The sequence below is a fragment of the Protopterus annectens genome, chromosome 7.part0 (genome assembly GCF_019279795.1).
Source record: "Protopterus annectens isolate FY-2018-M chromosome 7.part0, PAN1.0, whole genome shotgun sequence".
In the NCBI taxonomy this organism is placed as follows: domain Eukaryota; kingdom Metazoa; phylum Chordata; order Ceratodontiformes; family Protopteridae; genus Protopterus; species Protopterus annectens.
Genome location: NC_056739.1, coordinates 1,611,630,813 through 1,611,650,812, shown reverse-complemented (window position 1 = coordinate 1,611,650,812; position 20,000 = coordinate 1,611,630,813). Strand labels below are relative to the sequence as shown.

Sequence of the window (20,000 nt, the reverse complement as noted above, 5' to 3'; positions counted from 1 at the left end):
CTTGTGTTATTTAACATTTTATTTATTTATTAACTTTTTGGCATCTGGTACAATAGATTAGACTGCCTCTGCATTTTTGTTTTAGTAGTGGAACAAAACAGCAATTTTGACAGTTTGAGATTTGTACCAGAGTACAAGTCATTGAGTCATTAGAAATCATGTTCTGTCTTAACAGAGTCATTTCTGAAGTTAGAGACGTAGTTTAATCAGATGCTGAATGTAAAGAGGGTTGGCTTTATTGGCCTGAATGCATCCACAAAGACTTAAAAAGAAAAAGCAAAAAGTTAAGAACATTCAGAAGTCATATAAATGAAACACTTGCTGTCCTTAAGGGGTCATTTGCATATATCCCATGGGTCTCCAGGTATCACACAGTAAAGACTCTAGCTTGGCTAGGTTTTTCTTGTAGTTTTCACTAATTGGTTTGTCTGTGCCATCTTTTTACTCTTTTATTTTTAAGTTATGGAAAATGATCAAAGTTGTTTTAAGAGTGAAAAAGGCAGTTTTACAACTAAATTCTTACCAAATGACTGTGATTTACTTGGCTGTCCAGTTCCCCCAAACAGACACTCTCTGCAAAAAGGCAAAGTGTATGAATAAAATATTTTACACAAAATATTTTTTCATGGAAAAAGGCAACAGCAGCCAGTGCCTGTCTATCCCTCAAACTGCAACAGATTTGGAGTTGGTTATAAAAATGTGGGTGCGCAGGGCTTGAACCCCCCCCCCCACACACACACACACATACCTGCATGAAGGAGGGGCTTGTCTCTACAGAAAATCAAAACAAATTCAAAGACTGTTTTTTTTTAATCAACATATATTTTCTTGAGACTATTTTTGATCTTCTGAGTGAAACCATTCTGAAGTGTACATCACAGTCTTGTCAGCTGCGTTTTTATCAAGCAATAATCAACGACATATTACAGTGTGATGATGTAGACAGCTTTCTTTTACAGGGACAAGGCTCAGAAACCTATCCAGGTCCATGCTCTGATCCCTTTCTTGTTTTTATTCTTTCTTTACAGATAGTATAAAATCTTTCTTATACAGCTGGAGATGGAAGACGACACATAGTCTACTGAATCTTTCTGATGACTGCAACTCACCCTTGCACAACTACCCTTGTCTTACAATTGCTCCATGTTTTTGTTGCTCTTGCCTAAACATCTCTGAATACACCCGATATCTTGAATTGTACCTTTCTTCAAGCACTGTATTCCTGGGGCCTACCAACCCTCTGGAAAGTAAACCTCTTGAAACATCCACCTAGCAATTTTCACCCATATCTTTTCTCTCCATCTTTCCTTTTCAGCTCCACCTGTCCCACTTACCCCAAGATAGGTCAGTGCAGTCAAAATCTCTTGTCCTTTTTATTTTCTCTCCTAATATGCGTATTCCTATTTGAAGATCTTTTTAACACCCCACAACCTTCATCCCCTTCACCATTTTTATAACTCTGCTTTGCATGCTTTCTACTGATCAAATTGCCTTTTACTCTTTATGGCCTCCATAAATGTATGTAGTGTTTTAACTGTGGCTTTACCAGTGCCTTATACAATAGAGAGGTAACTTTACTACCACTGGAATCCATTACTGCTGTGGTTCAAGATTGCAAAGCATGACTCAACTTATAGGTGGCTATTACCCAAAAGTCTTCATCATTTCTGCCTTGCTTCATGACATCCCTCAAGGAGTACATGTTGTCTATCAATTCCTTCACCACTAAATAGCACAACTTTAACTTTAGTATATTAAATCCAAGATGAAGCTTTTCTCCACCATTGTTAGCTGCAATAGATCTGTGTGGAAATCACTTTATTCAACTGTGCATTAATCTTTATAATACCAACATGAAAAATTAGTGCTGTCCAACTGTGGTACCCTGTAGTACTTTGTCTAGAAATCTGTGGTAGGCAGAGCCACCCTCTGCTTCCAGTCAGACAGACAGCTTCATACTCGATCACATCTTTAGGTCCCAGTTGCATACACTTTAAACTTAATTCCAACAAGCTTATATGAATTAAACAGTCAAAGACATGACATTGCTGAAGTCCACTACAGAACATCCACAGTGTTTCACTTGTTCACCTCAGTGTGACTTAGATATAGAACTGACTTATGCTGGACTGGCAAGACTGCTTCTTCAGGAAGCTATTTTTTTAACCATCAGCAACAGAGTATTCAGAAACTCCACGCTTGTACACCACCGAATGTTTTCAATAACCTTTTGTGAAATAGAAATAAGACTAACAGGATGTTCTGCTTGACACCTTCCTAAAACTACTTTTGTGCAGGGGAACTGCTGCAGCTGCTAGCCTCTTTTCTTGTCTTGCAGCACCACTGCTTTTACTGTCTTTGTCAACATACGGGTGTTCTAGAAAGTTCTGATACTTGTGAGGTGTGACTTAGTTGCCCAAAGAGTCCTACGCACCTCTTCTGCATCGTTATTTGTTACGTTCCCATCTTCACATTTGTCCCTTTCTGTTCACACATCACTTCCTGGGTTGTCACTTTTTCTTGTATAAAACACAGAGATTATCTGTACTGTTCTAATGTTCTTCTCTACTTTTCTTCAAAAAGTAATATACTAACTCTACCTTATATTTCCTATGGCACCTAATATTTCTTTTAGTCATCCAGCACAGCCTTGACACCCTTCTTCAATAGGACCAACTTTGTCTCCCTGATAAGCTTTAGTGCCCGAATCTGCAACATCTTCACAGGACCATTTCTTACCCTATTTCATTTTCTTGGCTCCTACAGACCTTCCACTTTCCAATGATAGCCGGATTTGCTGCTTTCTTTAGCCATGCTGGATATCTCTTCTTCATGCATGTTTATATTTTCCTAATACATGATTTAACGTTCTCTTTTACTCATTCCTTAATACAGTCCCATATCACTTCCATTTTTCTAATTGCCTGTCAAAGTTTCTTATTAGTTATCACTGTTTCCCTGTACATTGATTTCTACCATTCTGTAATCCCAGCTTTGTATCTCTCTTTATATCACAGCATTGCTTCAGAGATGATAAACCACCCCTGGTATGAACAATGGGGACCATCTTTACAGCTTAAGGCTGTGTTAAGGAAATTTTCCTTCCTTGTTAGGTTCTCTGTCTTTGTTCAGTTTTATCTTTAAAGCTTAATGTTGTAATGATGAGGTCAAAAAATGGCCGAATATCCAAGTGTACAGCTAGTGGGGGGTCTGGCTTTATTGGCCTGAATATACCTATAAATGCACGAAGTAAAAGGTCATGGGCCTTCATAAGCAATGTAGCTGAAATACTGGTATGTCCTTAAAGGGCCACTTGCATATATCCCAATGGCCTTCACTAGAGGAGGTTTAAGGTAATGAACAGTGAAGACTCTAGCTTGGTTGTGTCTTTCTGGCATTTTTTTTATTTGTTAGCGCAAAGAGCTTATGTGATTTGTAAAAGGATTTTTGGGTGATGGTTATTGCACATAAGGGGTGTCAGTAGTGTAATGCACTGCATGTATTTTTGGTTGTTTTTGCACCTGCTGTAACAAAACAACCTGTGTAAGTAAACTGTGCAGTGCAAGCTGTATGGCCCATTTTACTAACACCATCTTTGGAATGCTGTTTATTTATTTTGTACTTATTTTCTGGGGTAGAACATTGACCTCCATAGACCTTTTTTAGACTCAGCCCAGGAGTGGTGATTAGTTAAATGACTTGTTCTGGATCACACAGTTATGCAATAGAGGCATAGGGAATCAAACCTTGCACCACTGGACCACAAGAAACAGCTTAATAACAGCTCCTTAATGCTCTAATCCAAGTGTCAGGCAACCAGACAGCCTGTTAGCTTTACCTGCAACCACTGCTCAGTATACAGGATTTGGGATATTTTTGTAATACTTGTACGTCTTGAATACAGAAATGGCTTAGAAAACTGCAGTAGCAGTATTTGAATCTGGTAGGTAAAAAGCATGAGTGGAATGCTTTTATAACATACCTGGGACTATTCCTTGAAGGATGATGGTGGAATGGTAAGCTCCTACTACATATGATACTGATGAGATCTGCCCCTTACAGATCTAAACTGGTACCCCATACGCACCTAGGCCTGTTAGAAGACTAACAGTAATGCAAGTGTATTACAAGATGTAACACTCCCTCAGTAGATTAATTCAGGTGTTTGAAGAATGCCCAGTTTGACAGATTTGTTCTTAACTGACACAATTGCTTGAAAGACCCAACTTCCTGCAACTGAACTGTATTATCAAGTCAGCTAACTGTTTACATTTCAGGTGAACAAAAAGTGATGAGTCTTGGAATGTCTCACTAACTAAAGAATAATATTCAGTTCACTTTATGTATTACGTTATTCTGCTCAGACTTTTCCCAAGTGTCTGTTGTTCAGCTGATTACCTGCTTAATTAAAATTCTGCTTCTTCAAATGCACTTTTGTGCATGGGAAAGTACACACGCTAATACCCCCCCCCCCCCCCCACGATGCACTGCCAAATCTGTTAGCAGTAGTACAGACAGTCGGTCAGTAGTATCATACATGCTGTAGCCTTGACACACTGCTTTCCTTGCTTTCAGGGAATGTGGTGGTAAACATATCTGTCAAGTGGAATATGTACTAAGTCTCTTCTCCTACGTAAGACATTACTACAGACATAATAATACAAATGCATCATTTTTCCCTTTATATAGCATCATATGAGCCTCACCATGGCTTAGGGTGGGTCCTCTGCTGGAAAGCTGAATTTTTAGTCCCTGCCCTTCTCTCTCACTACTTACCCAGAAGCAGCAAACACAGCATAAATGACTGGATTCTTGATGTCCTGAGTCTGCTGGATAAACACATCCTCTGAAAGAAAGGACAAAGAGAACTGTTACTATTAGCATATTATAGAACTGAGTAACAATTTTAAAAATAGCCTAGCTGATACATAGGCTATACTTTCGCTGCTGCAACTCTATTAAGCACTGACTCCAAGGTTTAATAGCAAACAGTTTTTAGCAGTATCTGAAATGTGATTACACCCTAATTTTTTTCACAGAGGTACACAATGACTCTGTGTAACCACAACACAATGGTTAGGTTTAAAATGTAAAACATTTGCCCATATTACTAAAAACTTGTAAGTGGCAAAAAGTCTGTTGCAATCACAAAGCTGTAACTACCAAATATTTGCAGGCTGTCCTTGTTTATAGTGTTTAGCTTTAATATATGCATGTGTTATACTGCATTATATACATTTAAATGTTACATTACTGCCTTCTGACATTTGCAGATGATTGCTGATCATTTTCCTAGTGCTTGTAATATTGCAAGAAGAGTATTACATACATATCCATTAATATTTTTTGAGTTGTTTTATTATCCCACTTCTTGGGGGGGTTACAATTCATTAAATGGTGCATACTTCTCAAAATGTTTCCATATTCTATGTGTATAGTATATGCCATGTGATTTGTTATATACACAGCTGTGAGATCAGTGAGCAGATTTTGTCTAAAAATAGACAAATAAAAGCAATGCAGCTGGATGCAGACAATATAAAAATCCAGCCTGATTGTTCAGCTAAATTATACAGCACCTGACTCCATCACAGAGGATATCTGGCTGCAAGGAGCACCCATTTGGGTGACCTTTCCTGTGGTACTGGCTATAGTTTGGAAATATCAGATGATCAGCCTAGTAACCCCAAAGATGCTGATTAATTCATCTGTGAAGTCATACTGAGTGCTGGAGTGCACAGTTACAATATAGAAAGGGTGAGGTAGAAGTTAACTAGCACGGATTTATAGTAGGGAAGGTATGGAGCAGCCATCTAAATACCTTTATCAGCAAAGCAGACAGTGAGTAAAAGAATATGCAGACCAAAAAAGGAAGTAGTAGGAGTGAGATGCTGTGACTGTTTCCATTTCTGTTTTACCGAACCTGCATTCATATGTTTCGCTCACTTTTTCACAGTCTTGTTCATTGTCTCCTATCTTGAGTTTCCATTATTAGCCTTTCATCTTTTGATTCAGATTTACCTCTCTTTAGCTATTGCCACATCAGATCATGGTTAGAATGTAGTTGGTTGTTGTAAGAATTTTCTAAACTTGGCACAATAGTTTTGGGCTTTCCAAATTTCTTTTGTTTTGGTCCCTTTGTCTATTCCTAAATATTTATACACTCCCTCATCATCATTAAAATCCTTTATATCGCATTCCTATTGCAGGCTGTAATTTTCTTTGATATTGTAGATTTCCTCTTATTAATGTTGCTTCTGCACATTTATCAAAACCAAAGTTAAAACTTTTTCATATGCTAAAAGAATTAACAATTTGAAGTTGTGCTTTCAGATCCTCATCTCATGAACTATACAGTTTTACATCATTTTCAAAATGTAGATGAGATGTCTTTGAGCAGGGTTGGTTTCTGGAAGTTAAACTGTAATCATAGCCTAGCCTATTAAATAAACATGGGTTAAGGGCAAGACAAAACAACAGTGGTGACAAGCAAGTACTCTGGAATACCCCCCTTTGAATTTGTTTTCTTGGGATAATAATTATCCCTGTACCACAGCCCAGTTTCCTAGACACTGCAATGCAATTGTCAGTGTAAGGTGTATGCTATGCATTTGTAAGCATTCCACAATCCATAAATGTTGGATACTGTTATCTTTTTTGTGATCTATCAATGCCAAACTTAGATTCTTCTCCTTTAACAGCAGATAATCCTGTGTTCCATATGACCTTTTTGTTATTTTTTTTGTTCTATAACCATGACTGAATGTTTTTCTAGATGGCTATAAACTCTATCTGCATCAATTCCAAAGTATAATTTATATATTGCTGGAAGGCAATATGTTGGCCTATAGTTCTTACGATGGTTTGCAGGTTCATTCATAAGCAGGAGTACAAATTTTCCTGTTGTTATGTAACTCCCTCTCATTTCATATCCTCTGTATTAGAATTTCTTACTATTTTGTTTAAGGCTTCTAGAGTCTTAATAAATGCTTCTCAAAAATGAATGTATGTATACCTTCTTTTTGCTGGTGTTGTTTCTATTGCTTTTGTTTTGTTTCCCAAATATCTGTAAAAGTTTTTTGCATCATCAATGAATTGCTTGTTTTATACTTTTCCTTTGTGTTTATCTACATACTTTATACGTTTTTTTTTTCTGCTTGTGATGACATTTTAATTTATTATTGGAAATATTGTATGACAAATTCAAGTCAGATTTAATATTATGTGTTGCCTTAACCACCTCTATCTTTTTGAGAATCTTTCATGATTTGTTCCCGTTTCTGTATTTTTCCAACGCTCATACTTCTAGTCTAGTTGCTTTACAGTTTTCTCAATTTGATGTTTACATGACGGCATTCTACATGTTCCCTTCCTTTTTTTGTAACTGTACATTTTTTTGTGGTAACACTATCTGTTGTCAGTTTAGCTGCACTTTAGTATATCATATTCATTTCTGTTATATCTCATGAATTTCTCTTAACAGTCCAATTTACTGTTTGACCTGTTTTACATGTCTTCTAACATATTAGATCATATTTACTTTCTGTAATTTATTTGCTCCATCTTAATATATTTATCCATCTCTATTAAATCAAGCAGGTTTTCCTTCTTGGTTCATTTTCTTCTGGACTGAGAGCATTCTCTTTGAGACCGGTTTCCTCTTTTTTCCCTTGCTGTACATTTCTAACTGGACTTTCATACGAGTCTTCTACAGAAAGTTCCAGAACATCACCCTGTGGTGTATCTTCTTCAGATGCATCCATTCTTTATCTGTGCTCCTCCATTTGGGAACTCATTGGCCTAATCATGTTGCAGCAATACCTGTGATGGGGTTTCTGTACTAAATCCTTCACTTTGCAGATAGTATGTCACTTCACTTTCTATGTGTTTAATTTCAACCTTGATACAATTCTTGCTTTCAGTTATATTTCCTCTTTGTGGGCATAGGTTTTTATTGTAAAATTTACCATATCTGGGTGTCTTTGCCCGTATTTCTTTTCATATATCTTTGGAGCTGCAGTTTTTTGCACCAGTTTGTTTGCTTTTCTTCCCTACATAAAATCACATCATATAAGATCTATTTTTCTTTTCTATGTCCATGCTTCTTTTTATACATTTCAATAATCTTTTTTTTTTTTTTTTGTTCCTTTTCTTACCTCACTTTTTCTGTCACTTCTTTTTCTAGGTATCCCAATGTTTCTTCATTTATGTAATGGTTTCTTCTGATCCAGTGTATCAAGCCTCTTAAATTACAGTCTGTGTCTGGTTTCCATGTGAGATACTAGATGTCAGCCAACTCCAAGAACCAGTGTCAACACCTCCTGGAAGGATAGTCTATCTCCTTCATCATCTCCATGTAAGAATCCCAAGAAGACTAATTTTCTGTGAGGGCTGTGGTGGGAAGCACCCCTCCACTGCCTTCTAGTTGCAGTCTTTTCCATCATTATTTTGTCTGTCATCTGCAAGCCCTGTCTTATCATGCCATTGGAACAGTTCCAGTATTGCAGTGTTCTGAGAATCGTATCACTGACTGTATTAATGTTATAGGTCATTATATCCCATACACAGTTCCACAAAGGCTAATGGGCTCCTTCTTTCCCATTCAGACTTTGCCAATGGGCATTGAGTGCCAGCAGCAGGAATTTGTTTTTGGCAGGGTTGAACTTGTCTAACATCTGCTCTCCAGTGCCTTTGGAGAACATGCACTCACCTAGGAAGGGAGTAAACCATGTGAGTGGGCAGGTGATGTGTGAGTTGAGTTCACACATATGTTGGCCTGGCTAATCAACACAAGATAGAGTTAGATAGGGAGAGAGAGAGATGGTGGGGGGGGGGGTGGGGTCACAGATCTGCTGGACACAGGAGTGTTTGACTAGCTAACAAGGTGTTTAATGGGAGGGGCAGACATGGGAAAGGAAAAGGTTTTGGCATGTGCAATGCACAGGGTCAACTTAGAGCTTTAGGGGATTCAACTTCTAGGATTGCAGGCATGATGTCTCACAGGGGCAGATTGGTAGCGTGGATGTCATGCCAGTAGGTAAGGTAATGTAAGTGTATGCCCCCAGCAGGTGGGCCATGATAAACATGGATGTCATACCAGTAGGTAAGGCAATGTGAGTGTATACTCCCACCCAGCCGGTGCGCCATTGTATATATGGATGTCATACCAGTAGGTAAGGTAATGTGAGTGTATGCCCCCAGCAGATGTGCCACAGTAGAGATGGTTGTCATGCCAGTAGGTAAGGTAAGGTAATGTGAGTGTTTGCCCCCAGCATGTGTGCCATAGTAGACATGGATTTTATGCCAGTAGGTAAGGTAATGTGAGTGCATCCCTCCCAGCATGTGTGCCATGGTAGACATGGATGTCACACCAGTAGGTAAGGTAATGTGAGTATATGCCCCCAGCAGATGTGGCATGGTAGATATGGATGTCATGCCAGTATGTAAGGTAAGGTAATGTGAATGTTAGCAACCAGCAGGTGTGCCATGGTAGACATGGATGTCATGCCAGTAGGTAAGGTAAGGTAATGTGAGTGTATGCCCTCATCAGGTGTGCCATGGTAGACATGGATGTCATGCCAGTAGGTAAGGTAATATAAGTACATGCCCCCAGCAGGAGGGCCATGGTAGACATGGATGTCATGCCAGTGAGCAAGGTAATGTGAGTGTATGCCCTCAGCAGGTGTGCCATGGTAGACATGGATGTCATGCCAGTAGGTAAGGTAATGTGAGTTTATGCCCCTAGCAGATGTGCCAAGGTAGACATGGATGTCATGCTAGTAGGTAAGATAATGTGAGTGTATGCCCCCAGCAAGTGTGTTATGGTAGACATGGATGTCATGCCAGTAGGTAAGGTAATGTGAGTGTATGCCCCCAGCAGATGTGCCACAGTAGACTTGGATGTTATGCCAGTAGATAAGGTAAGGTAATGTGAGTGTTTGCCCCCAGCAGGTGTGCCATGATAGACATGGATGTCATGCCAGTAGCTAAGGTAAGGTAATGTGAGTGTATGCCCCCCCCTCACAGGTGCGCCATGGTAGACATGGAATAAGTAAGGTAATGTGAGTGTATGCCTCCAGCAGGTGTGCCACAGTAGACGTGGATGTCATGCCAGTAAGTAAGGTAATGTGAGTGTATGCCCCCAGCAGGTGTGCTATGGCAGACTACAACTGAATGTGAAAGACAAGCAGGAGAGTGGGGTGGGGGACCTGTCCTTAGTTTGTTTCCAGCTGCCTGTAGTAGGCCAGCAAAATCTAAATCATTAATGCAACCTTTCATCAAGTAGTGTTAACATCACCTAGTCCCAAGCATCAGCATATTGGTATGCAACAATGTTGATACATAAACTAGAGCAGATTATAGGGGGAGATGGTGGCAATCCTACTGTAGTGGGCTGCCATCCCTTGGATACCATTGTAGGTCTACAGGTGCATAACTTATACATTCTGCAACTACAGATGTATGTTGCAGCAAGCATGAGCATGAGAACTAGTGTTACTAAGCCACAGTACTGTCACAAAAGGCCAGTATTCATGTGGCTGGGATTCTGTTGCAGTGGCCTAAGCCACAGTACTGTAGACCCCTTTATACCTTCTTTGGACTCTTATCTTGTGGAACACCTGCTTATGTGCAGTTGGATAGCACTTCAGTTTGTTAAGATGTCTGCTACTGCTTCAACGATGCTAATATCTTTAGCGCTTACTATGTATATGCTAATGAGACTAGATTATACTGGCATTTCACAGAACTTGAGCAACATAAGGTGTAAACATATTGTGCTGCACATTATTGATATACTGTATAAGGCTACTTCTGCTGGCAGACTCTGCATGTACTCATGTCATGCAACATCACTTCAGTAAGGTGCTCTAATAATGATTCCAGTTGGCATATAGGACATGACTCTCACATTGCCATTTTGTAGTGCTTTAGGGTCATGGTGATGTTTGATGATGCTGCTGCCCCAGAGAAAGTACCTGCCTTGTATGTTAATGTGACCAAAATAATGCTATTTTTCCTACATAGCCAATTGAGGGAGCAGTCATTAAGACTTTATGCAGGTTCATTCCATAAGATGGATGCCCGGATGCCTGGTCTAAACTGACAGACCAGCTGTCCAGGGCAACTGACATACCCCTTACCAGTTAGACGTGCAGGCACTAGTATGATGATTAGTGCTACCACTGCTCTGAAGACCTCTGGGCATGGCAAGTAGAGGTGAGGCAGGAATGTTTGAGATGGTGCAGTGTGTGTGTCTGCTGTTTCTGTTATGTGTCACACTGCAGCTAATATCCTGTTTTTTGTGTTTTACAAGTGTATTCTTTATAGTTTTTTTTCCCTCTGAAAGACCCCAGGGTATACCCAGTTGGCTATTGAGGGTGACGTTTTGAATGCTGTCTGTGCTGTTGTTGTGGCATTGAGCTTCTTTGTGGTATAGGGCACATAACAGTGCCTCTCAGGGGATTGTGGCCATCATTTCATGCTTCTGTTACATACACATGTGATAATAAAACTGCTTGTGTTCCATAGTTCCTGCTTGTGGTGGAGTAGATTGCTGGCCTAGCTCTTGACACTTTGTCCTGCATCTGCTTAACTGTGCATACACACTGTATTGCAGTATCTGCCTGGGACTGTGGGCACCATCTCAGGCTTCTGCTTCCTTGAACATATATGAGTAGCTGTAGCTTTGCACTGTCATTGACCACTGTGTAATATATGATGGTGCTGACATCCCTTTTGCCTTGAGACAAATGGTGCAGCAGGGTTACTGAAGTCCTATTTCCACACCCGTAGCATGTTTGATGTGCCAGCTTATGATCCTTCTTACTAATGGTTTCCTTCCCTTTTTGTCTCTCAAACGTGGGTCACAGTGGTCCATCTGACCTGCAGGTGAGTCAGCTGCTTCACACAGGCTACAGCTGAGGAGAGTGAGCAGGGTGGGAGTTCCATGCCAGCAGAAGGTTCCAGCTCATCCCATGCATGTAGCCTGACTCAGTCACTGGGACATGACTAGTTACTTTTTAAGTCTTTATGGATATATTCAGGCCACTTAAGTCAAACCCCACTAGCTGTAGACAAGCATGTTTTGGCCTTTTTATTGACTACATCAGCACTGTAAATTTTTCCATAAAGACGTAAAAAGTAAAAAGTTCATGGATATTCAGAAGACTTGTGAAACACGAAGTCCTTAAGAGGTCATTTGCATATATCCCATGGGCCTCCATTACAGGAGATTTAAGGTATCTAACAGTGAAAAATCTAGCTTGTGCGTGCATTATTTTATAAGTAGTGTGGGTTAAGGTACACCTTGTTACTTTTACAGTTTAGTTATATTTCTGTGTAGTTTATTTTTATTTAGATGAGTTATGTAGTATTGCAATCATTTTGTCAGTAATCCTATTTTCTTGATTGCTGTCTGTGGTCCATTTAAAGGTGAATACTTCTTTTGCTATTAAACAAGTGTAATGTAATACAAAATATCACAATGTCATTCTGTTGCAGTTTAGATGAAACCCTGTAGTATGTATTCTCATTCCTGGAGTCTGTGATTAGCACTATTTACTATTTATTTATGGTTTGTTATTTGGGATATCCAGCTGGGATGAAGCCCACTTTCAGGGAATGTCTGGGATTAAAAACAACAGGAAATATTAGCATAATGGTGAACAAACAGAACAACTGAATTATAGTTTACAGTTATAAGTACGTCAGAATGATAGAAAACAACATATTAAATGTGTCCTGGTAACAAAAGGTGAATAACTGTAAAGCAATACATTACAACACACTGTAGTGCAACATACGAAAAAGCAAAGCAGTGCAATAGTTAGGCTGCAGAGTATTCACATACGAAAGAAGAATGCAGAAAGGAAGTACAGTAAAAAAATTTAAGTAGAAATATTCCAGGTGTGTAAAAATAATGTCTGTATGAAGGAAAATGAAGGAAAGAAAGAGGAGGGGGAAAAGGTACGTGTTTAAGTGAGCATGTTACAGGAGTTTGTACATAGAACAAGTGTTGTAAAATTAGATGAATCTCTTGTTACAGGAGTTTGTACATAGAACAAGTGTAAAATTAGATGAATCCCTTGTTACAGGAGTTTGTACATAGAACAAGTGTTGTAAAATTAGACAAATCCCTTGTTACAGGAGTTTGTACATAGAACAAGTGTTGTAAAATTAGATGAATCCCTTGTTACAGGAGTTTGTACATAGTATGAGTGTTGTAAAATTAGGTGAATCCCTTGTTACAGGAGCTTTGTACATAGAACAAGTGTAAAATTAGGTGAATCCCTTGTTACAGGAGCTTTGTACATAGAACAAGTGTTGTAAAATTAGATGAATCTCTTGTTACAGGAGTTTGTACATAGAACAAGTGTTGTAAAATTAGACAAATCCCTTGTTACAGGAGCTTTGTACATAGAACAAGTGTAAAATTAGGTGAATCCCGTGTTACAGTAGTTTGTACATAGAACAAGTGTTGTAAAATTAGATGAATCTCTTGTTACAGGAGTTTGTACATAGAACAAGTGTTGTAAAATTAGACAAATCCCTTGTTACAGGAGCTTTGTACATAGAACAAGTGTTGTAAAATTAGGTGAATCCCTTGTCACAGGAGCTTTGTACATAGAACAAGTGTTGTGAAATTGGACAAATCCCCTGTTACAGGATCTTTGTACATAGAACAAGTGTTGTAAAATTAGGTGAATCCCTTGTTACAGGAGTTTGCACATAGAACAAGTGTTGTAAAATTAGACAAATCCCTTGTTACAGTTTGTACATAGAACAAGTGTAAAATTAGCCGAATCCCTTGTTACAGGAGTTTGTACATAGAACAAGTGTAAAATTAGGTGAATCCCTTGTTACAGGAGCTTTGTACATAGAACAAGTGTTGTAAAATTAGATGAATCTCTTGTTACAGGAGTTTGTACATAGAACAAGTGTTGTAAAATTAGACAAATCCCTTGTTACAGGAGCTTTGTACATAGAACAAGTGTAAAATTAGGTGAATCCCGTGTTACAGTAGTTTGTACATAGAACAAGTGTTGTAAAATTAGATGAATCTCTTGTTACAGGAGTTTGTACATAGAACAAGTGTTGTAAAATTAGACAAATCCCTTGTTACAGGAGCTTTGTACATAGAACAAGTGTTGTAAAATTAGGTGAATCCCTTGTCACAGGAGCTTTGTACATAGAACAAGTGTTGTGAAATTGGACAAATCCCCTGTTACAGGATCTTTGTACATAGAACAAGTGTTGTAAAATTAGGTGAATCCCTTGTTACAGGAGTTTGTACATAGAACAAGTGTTGTAAAATTAGATGAATCCCTTGTTACAGGAGTTTGTACATAGAACAAGTGTTGTAAAATTAGGTGAATCCCTTGTTACAGGTGCTTTGAAAATAGAACAAGTGTTGTAAAATTAGGGGAATCCCTTGTTACAGGAGCTTTGTACATAGAACAAGTGTAAAATTAGGTGAATCCCTTCTTACAAAACATTTACTAAAAGAAGTGTAGTGCATTTTACTCCTGAATTTAGAGATTTTGTAGCTACTTCTGGGTCCATCAGAAAACTGTGCTAGATACTTCAGCATGCTTAAAGAAACAGTGTCACCAGGTTGTACAACCTTGGTTATGTTATAAGCTGAACAGATGAGTTATGAAGATTTCCAGCAGAAGAGCAGTAAACTAGAAAGAAAGTATCAGGTTAAATAGAAATGGAGTAGGACTAAGTTTTGCTTGTATAAAAATGAAACCCAGTTTAGCCATTTATATTAAGGTCACAGCAATGGATGCTTGATAGGGCCAAAGAGTAAATCATGTAGAATTCTACAACTTCTCATTATCTGCGTGGCACTAAGAGAACAAATGCTGTGCAACTTCTTGGGGAGACATTCAATGAAAAGAAATTCATTTTATCAGCATTTTTCAGTGTGTGGTATGCTTAGCCAAAATTTTCTTTCTTTCTGTACTAAATGAAATGTATTTGAATAAACATGTTTTTCATTGTACTTCTGACACTGTACTTATATATATATATATATATATATATATGGTTTACATACATTTGTGCGAATTACATTCTGTCGGCTGCAATGTGCCGAACATCAGAATGTTGAGCGCACAAACATTTGTGAACCAGATCGTCGACTACACTTATGCGAATGCATTACTGTATTCGCGTAAGTGTAAGTCGACTATCTGCATGGAGATCGTGGTACAGTGGGGAGTGCAAATTCATCCACATCCCCAGTGTAGTGTGGTCTCGGAGTTAGAATATATAAGTAGGGGGGGTGTGGGGGGCACACAAACATGATTTGTCATATAGGAGTCTGATTTACATCAGCTCCTATATGGCTATCACATGGTGGTTTTGACAACAAATTTGAGTCAAATGTGTCGAGCATTTGGTTCGACATTGTCACCATTTGTTATTTTTCATTTCGGTATTACTATTCGTTTTTCCAAATGGAAAATGTTTTTCTGTTCGATGAAACAATAGTAAACCTATAAATATATATATATATATATATATATATATATATATATACATATATATATAAATACATATATATATATATATATATATATATAAATATATATATATATATATATATATATATATGTATGTATGGGGGTAGAGCTGGGCAAAACTGTGACATCTGCATATTTGTCTCATTTTTTCTTGTTTTAGTTGCTGTTTGTTTTATTACATTGTTGCATGGGAGGAGATGCTTTTCTGGTTATTTTTTGGTGTTATTGGTTTCTTTTCCTTCAATTAGTTTAATTTGAAAATTGTCTTTTGTGAAACATCTGGCACTAGCACTGCATATAAAAGAGAACGTTATGTTAGGTGTTTGATCAAAGTCATCAACACTGCATGGCTTACATGGGCATAGTAAACTGAGAATTATGCTTCACTAAATGATACTGGTTGTTGATAAGGCGCTGGATTTTTTATGAAGTGAAGTTCATTTATCTCCATGTTAACAGTAAGCAAATCCTTTTTACTTATGGAAAACACCTGGTCTGAACAACAGGATTCTAGTTGTGAACACTACAGTCTTCATTTGTAGTATATTGAACATTAGACATATTTTTTAAAGGTCACACCACACAGACTCAGTGATGCTGTTCAGAAACCACTGTGTGCCATAGAGTAAGGCTGGCATGTAGGATGCCTGTGCAATGCATATTTACCTTTTGTTATTCAAAAAGGACGGTACACACTGGGACAAAACCTTGTATGTCTTCCACCCTATTCTGTAAACACAGTACATCATTCATATACCATGCATGTTAATTAACCTCCCATGGATCATATGCAATTAATAAAGAGTATGCTATATGCATTGCATACCTGCTGGCTCCAGTAGGATAACTTATGAGACTCCATTTACTTGTAAACAGATGGTGTATTGTTTTTGGAAACAGCAGTCAACCTTCCCTGATGATATCTGTTCAGCATATAGAGCTGAGCATTGCATTAAGACTGACTTAAAATAAAGCATAACAGCCCAACTAGCAATGGAGCTCCCTGTCATGCAGCAAACCTCTTACCATAGCCATACATATTCTGCACACCCACTCTACATATACACACAGAGTGATGTCACCAAACTCTTGCCTCTGGGAGCTGGCACAACACCTGACCAAGTCTTACTCAAGATGGTAGACCACAGTACAACCAGGAACAGTGACTTTGTAAGGTGTAATATATCTTATTAAATAGTTTTGTGCAGTTGCTTTGTTAAGGTATGTTATACTCTAATAAGCTGCTCCTTCCAGTTATACTATTCAGTGCTACCATGTTATGCGCCTCTCCCCATATGGACCACAGGAGCACATAGCACACAGTGATGTACTATGCTGTTCTGTGTGTCACAGTTAGGTCTGTTCTACACCACTACTGATTACTATGATTTAAGTCTGGGAATCTCAGTATTGAAACACAGTATACTAAACATAGCACTCAAGAAGCACATATACATCGATGCACTATGTTTATGTGTACTGAACTTAATTCACAAAAGCTTTGGCACACCATGCTTATCAATAGCAGGGCCTGATTCAAGTTAACTGCAGAGAGTTTGCCATCAAGGACCTAGCAGTACAGCACAGCATATAGAGCATTAAGGCTGTGAGCTGCTAGTTTAATTAAGTTAGTTAACCAGGTATACTTTTGCTGGTTTCACCTTTGAAAAGATGCTTGTGGGTCTAGCCAGTAAAAAACAAAATGACTTAAAACAGATTAAATGCTGAACTGTGTTACTATTCAGTACTTATGGAACAGAGTTGTGAAGTCCCAGAGTCAAAGTGACAGTTATGTGCTTCTATGTCTGTGACAAACAAATATGTGATCCCATATGATATTCTTTTTAGCTTAGCCCATACACCTATTAGGCCATAACAGTCGATTTGTATTTGCTATCCTCTCTTCTGTGTACTTACATTCCTTTAAATAATGTTGAAATTACTTTTATCTCGCAAAATTACCTGCTGTATTGTTAACTTGAACAGGGCCTACATATAGGCAATTTAACACATAAGCAAGTAAGTAAATAAAGATTCACACTGCACACATTGACTCATTAAATGTAAATTATAGCTTACAGCTACTTACGTAATTCATCAAAATGTGTCTCAATGCCATCTGGTCCTGGAACAGAACAGATGAGACGTGCCTTCAGAAAAGTGCTCCATTTATTAACAAGGCAGCAGTGACCTCCATCATCATTCTGAAAAGAAAGATAATAAAATGTCAGTCCTGGAAGTCTCTGAGTGATTGGAAGGGGTGAGGGAAGCACATACAGACATGGAGTAATGTCTTTTTAGTTAGCAGACTCGATACAGTGCATATCATACTATGTAGCAGTGTCTTAGCTAGAAGACTTGATACAGTGCATATCATACTATGGAGTGGTGTCTTTTTAGTCAGCAGACTTGACACAGTGCATATCATACAATGCAGCAGTGTCGTTTTGTTAGACTTGATACAGTGCCTATCATACTATAAAGCAGTCCGTTTTTAGTTAGCAGACTTGATACAGCGCATATCATACTAAGGAGCAGTGTCATTTTAGTTAGCAGACTTGATACAGTGCATATCATACTATGGAGTGGTGTCTTTTTAGTTAGCAGGCGAGATATAGTGCATATCATACTATGGAGCAGTGTCTGTTTAGTTAGCAGACTTGATGCATTGAATATCATACTATGGAGCAGTTTCTGTTTAGTTAGCAGGCTTGATATAGTGCATATCATACTATGGAACAGTTTCTGTTTAGTTAGCAGATTTGCAGTGAATATCATACTATGAAGCAGTTTCTGTTTAGTTAGCAGGCTTGATACAGTGCATATCATACTATGGAGCAGTGTCTGTTTAGTTAGCATACTTGATGCATTGAATATCATACTACAGAGCAGTTTCTGTTAAGTTAGCAGGCTTGATATAGTGCATATCATACTATGGAACAGTTTCTGTTTAGTTAGCAGATTTGCAGTGAATATCATACTATGGAGCAGTTTCTGTTTAGTTAGCAGACTTGATACAGTGCATATCATACTACAGAGCAGTTTCTGTTTAGTTAGCAGGCTAGATATAGTGCATATCATACTATGGAGCAGTGTCTGTTTAGTTAGCAGACTTGATGCAGTGCATAACATACTATGGAGCAGTGTCTGTATAGTTATCAGACTTGATACAGTGCATATCATACTGTGGATCAGTCCCTTTTTAGTTAGCGAACTTAATACAGTGCATATCATACTATGGAGCAGTGTCTGTATAGTTAGCAGGCTAGATACAGTGCATATCATATTATGGAGCAGTGGCTGTATAGTTAGCAGACTTGATGCAGTGCATATCATACTATGGAACAGTATGTGTATAGTTAGCAGGCTTGATACAGTGCATATCATACTATGGAGCAGTGTCTGTATAGTTATCAGACTTGATACAGTGCATATCTTACTATGGAGCAGTGTCTGTTTAGTTAGCAGGCCTGATACAGTGCATATCATACTATGGAGCAGTGTCTGTATAGTTAGCAGAATTGATAAAGTGCATATCATACTATGGAACAGTATGTGTATAGTTAGCAGGCTTGATACAGTGCATATCATACTATGGAGTAGTGTCTGTATAGTTAGCAGACTTGATACAGTGCATATCATACTATGGAACAGTGTCTGTATAGTTAGCAGACGATACAGTGCATATCATACTATGGAACAGTGTCTGTTTAGTTAGCAGGCTTGATACAGTGCATATCATACTATGGAACAGTGTCTGTATAGTTAGCAGGCTTGATACAGTGCATATCATACTATGGAGCAGTGTCTGTTTAGTTAGCAGGCTTGATACAGTGCATATCATATTATGGAGCAGTGTCTGTATAGTTAGCAGGCTTGATACAGTGCATATCATACTACAGAGCAGTGCCTACATAGTTAGCACACTTAATTCAGAGCATATCATAACTCTCAACCTCTAACTTCCAGAATCAGGAACAAAACCAGAAGCAATCAGGGAAAAAGCTCCAAATCAAGAACATGTGACAGAATAAGATAAATTAAGGAGTACGCTGCCCTAAAACTGAAAAAAAGTATTTGTCATCATATATTGAAATTTGATGCATCTTAATCACCATGTTTTTTATTATATGTGTTTCTTATTATATGTTTTTATTTTCAATATCCCTAGTGGCCACCATAAGGACTTACCTTATAAAAATGATAAAGGCCAGACATAATAAATTATTGTCACTGTTGATGACATCATAAATGATTCATTTTTAGTTATAGTGACAATGTTTCAAGTCACTGGCTTTTTTAGATTGTGTACAAAAGCAAAATCAGTGCTTCTTTTCAGCTGAATTACTCTGATCTTTGCTTACTTTAAGCTGCTAACAGTTTTTCTATTTCCAGTTTCATTTTATTTAATACAAAACACACGAAAAAGCAAGTTTTCCTTAATCATTCAAAACTAATACTTGAAAAGTT

General features: G+C 38.1%; 1 protein-coding gene across 3 annotated transcripts in view; it reads right to left on the bottom strand.

Moving 5' to 3' along the window:
- SEMA3F (semaphorin 3F) overlaps window positions 1-20,000 on the bottom strand; it is an 861,789-nt gene that overhangs the window by 165,339 nt on the left and 676,450 nt on the right. For all 3 annotated transcript variants that reach the window (XM_044078156.1, XM_044078155.1, XM_044078157.1), the window contains 2 exons: window positions 17,620-17,734; window positions 4,777-4,846 (listed from right to left, as the gene is read on the bottom strand). In XM_044078156.1, the coding sequence (XP_043934091.1) occupies window positions 4,777-4,846; window positions 17,620-17,734 (185 nt within the window). The remainder of the gene's footprint in view (window positions 1-4,776; window positions 4,847-17,619; window positions 17,735-20,000) is intronic.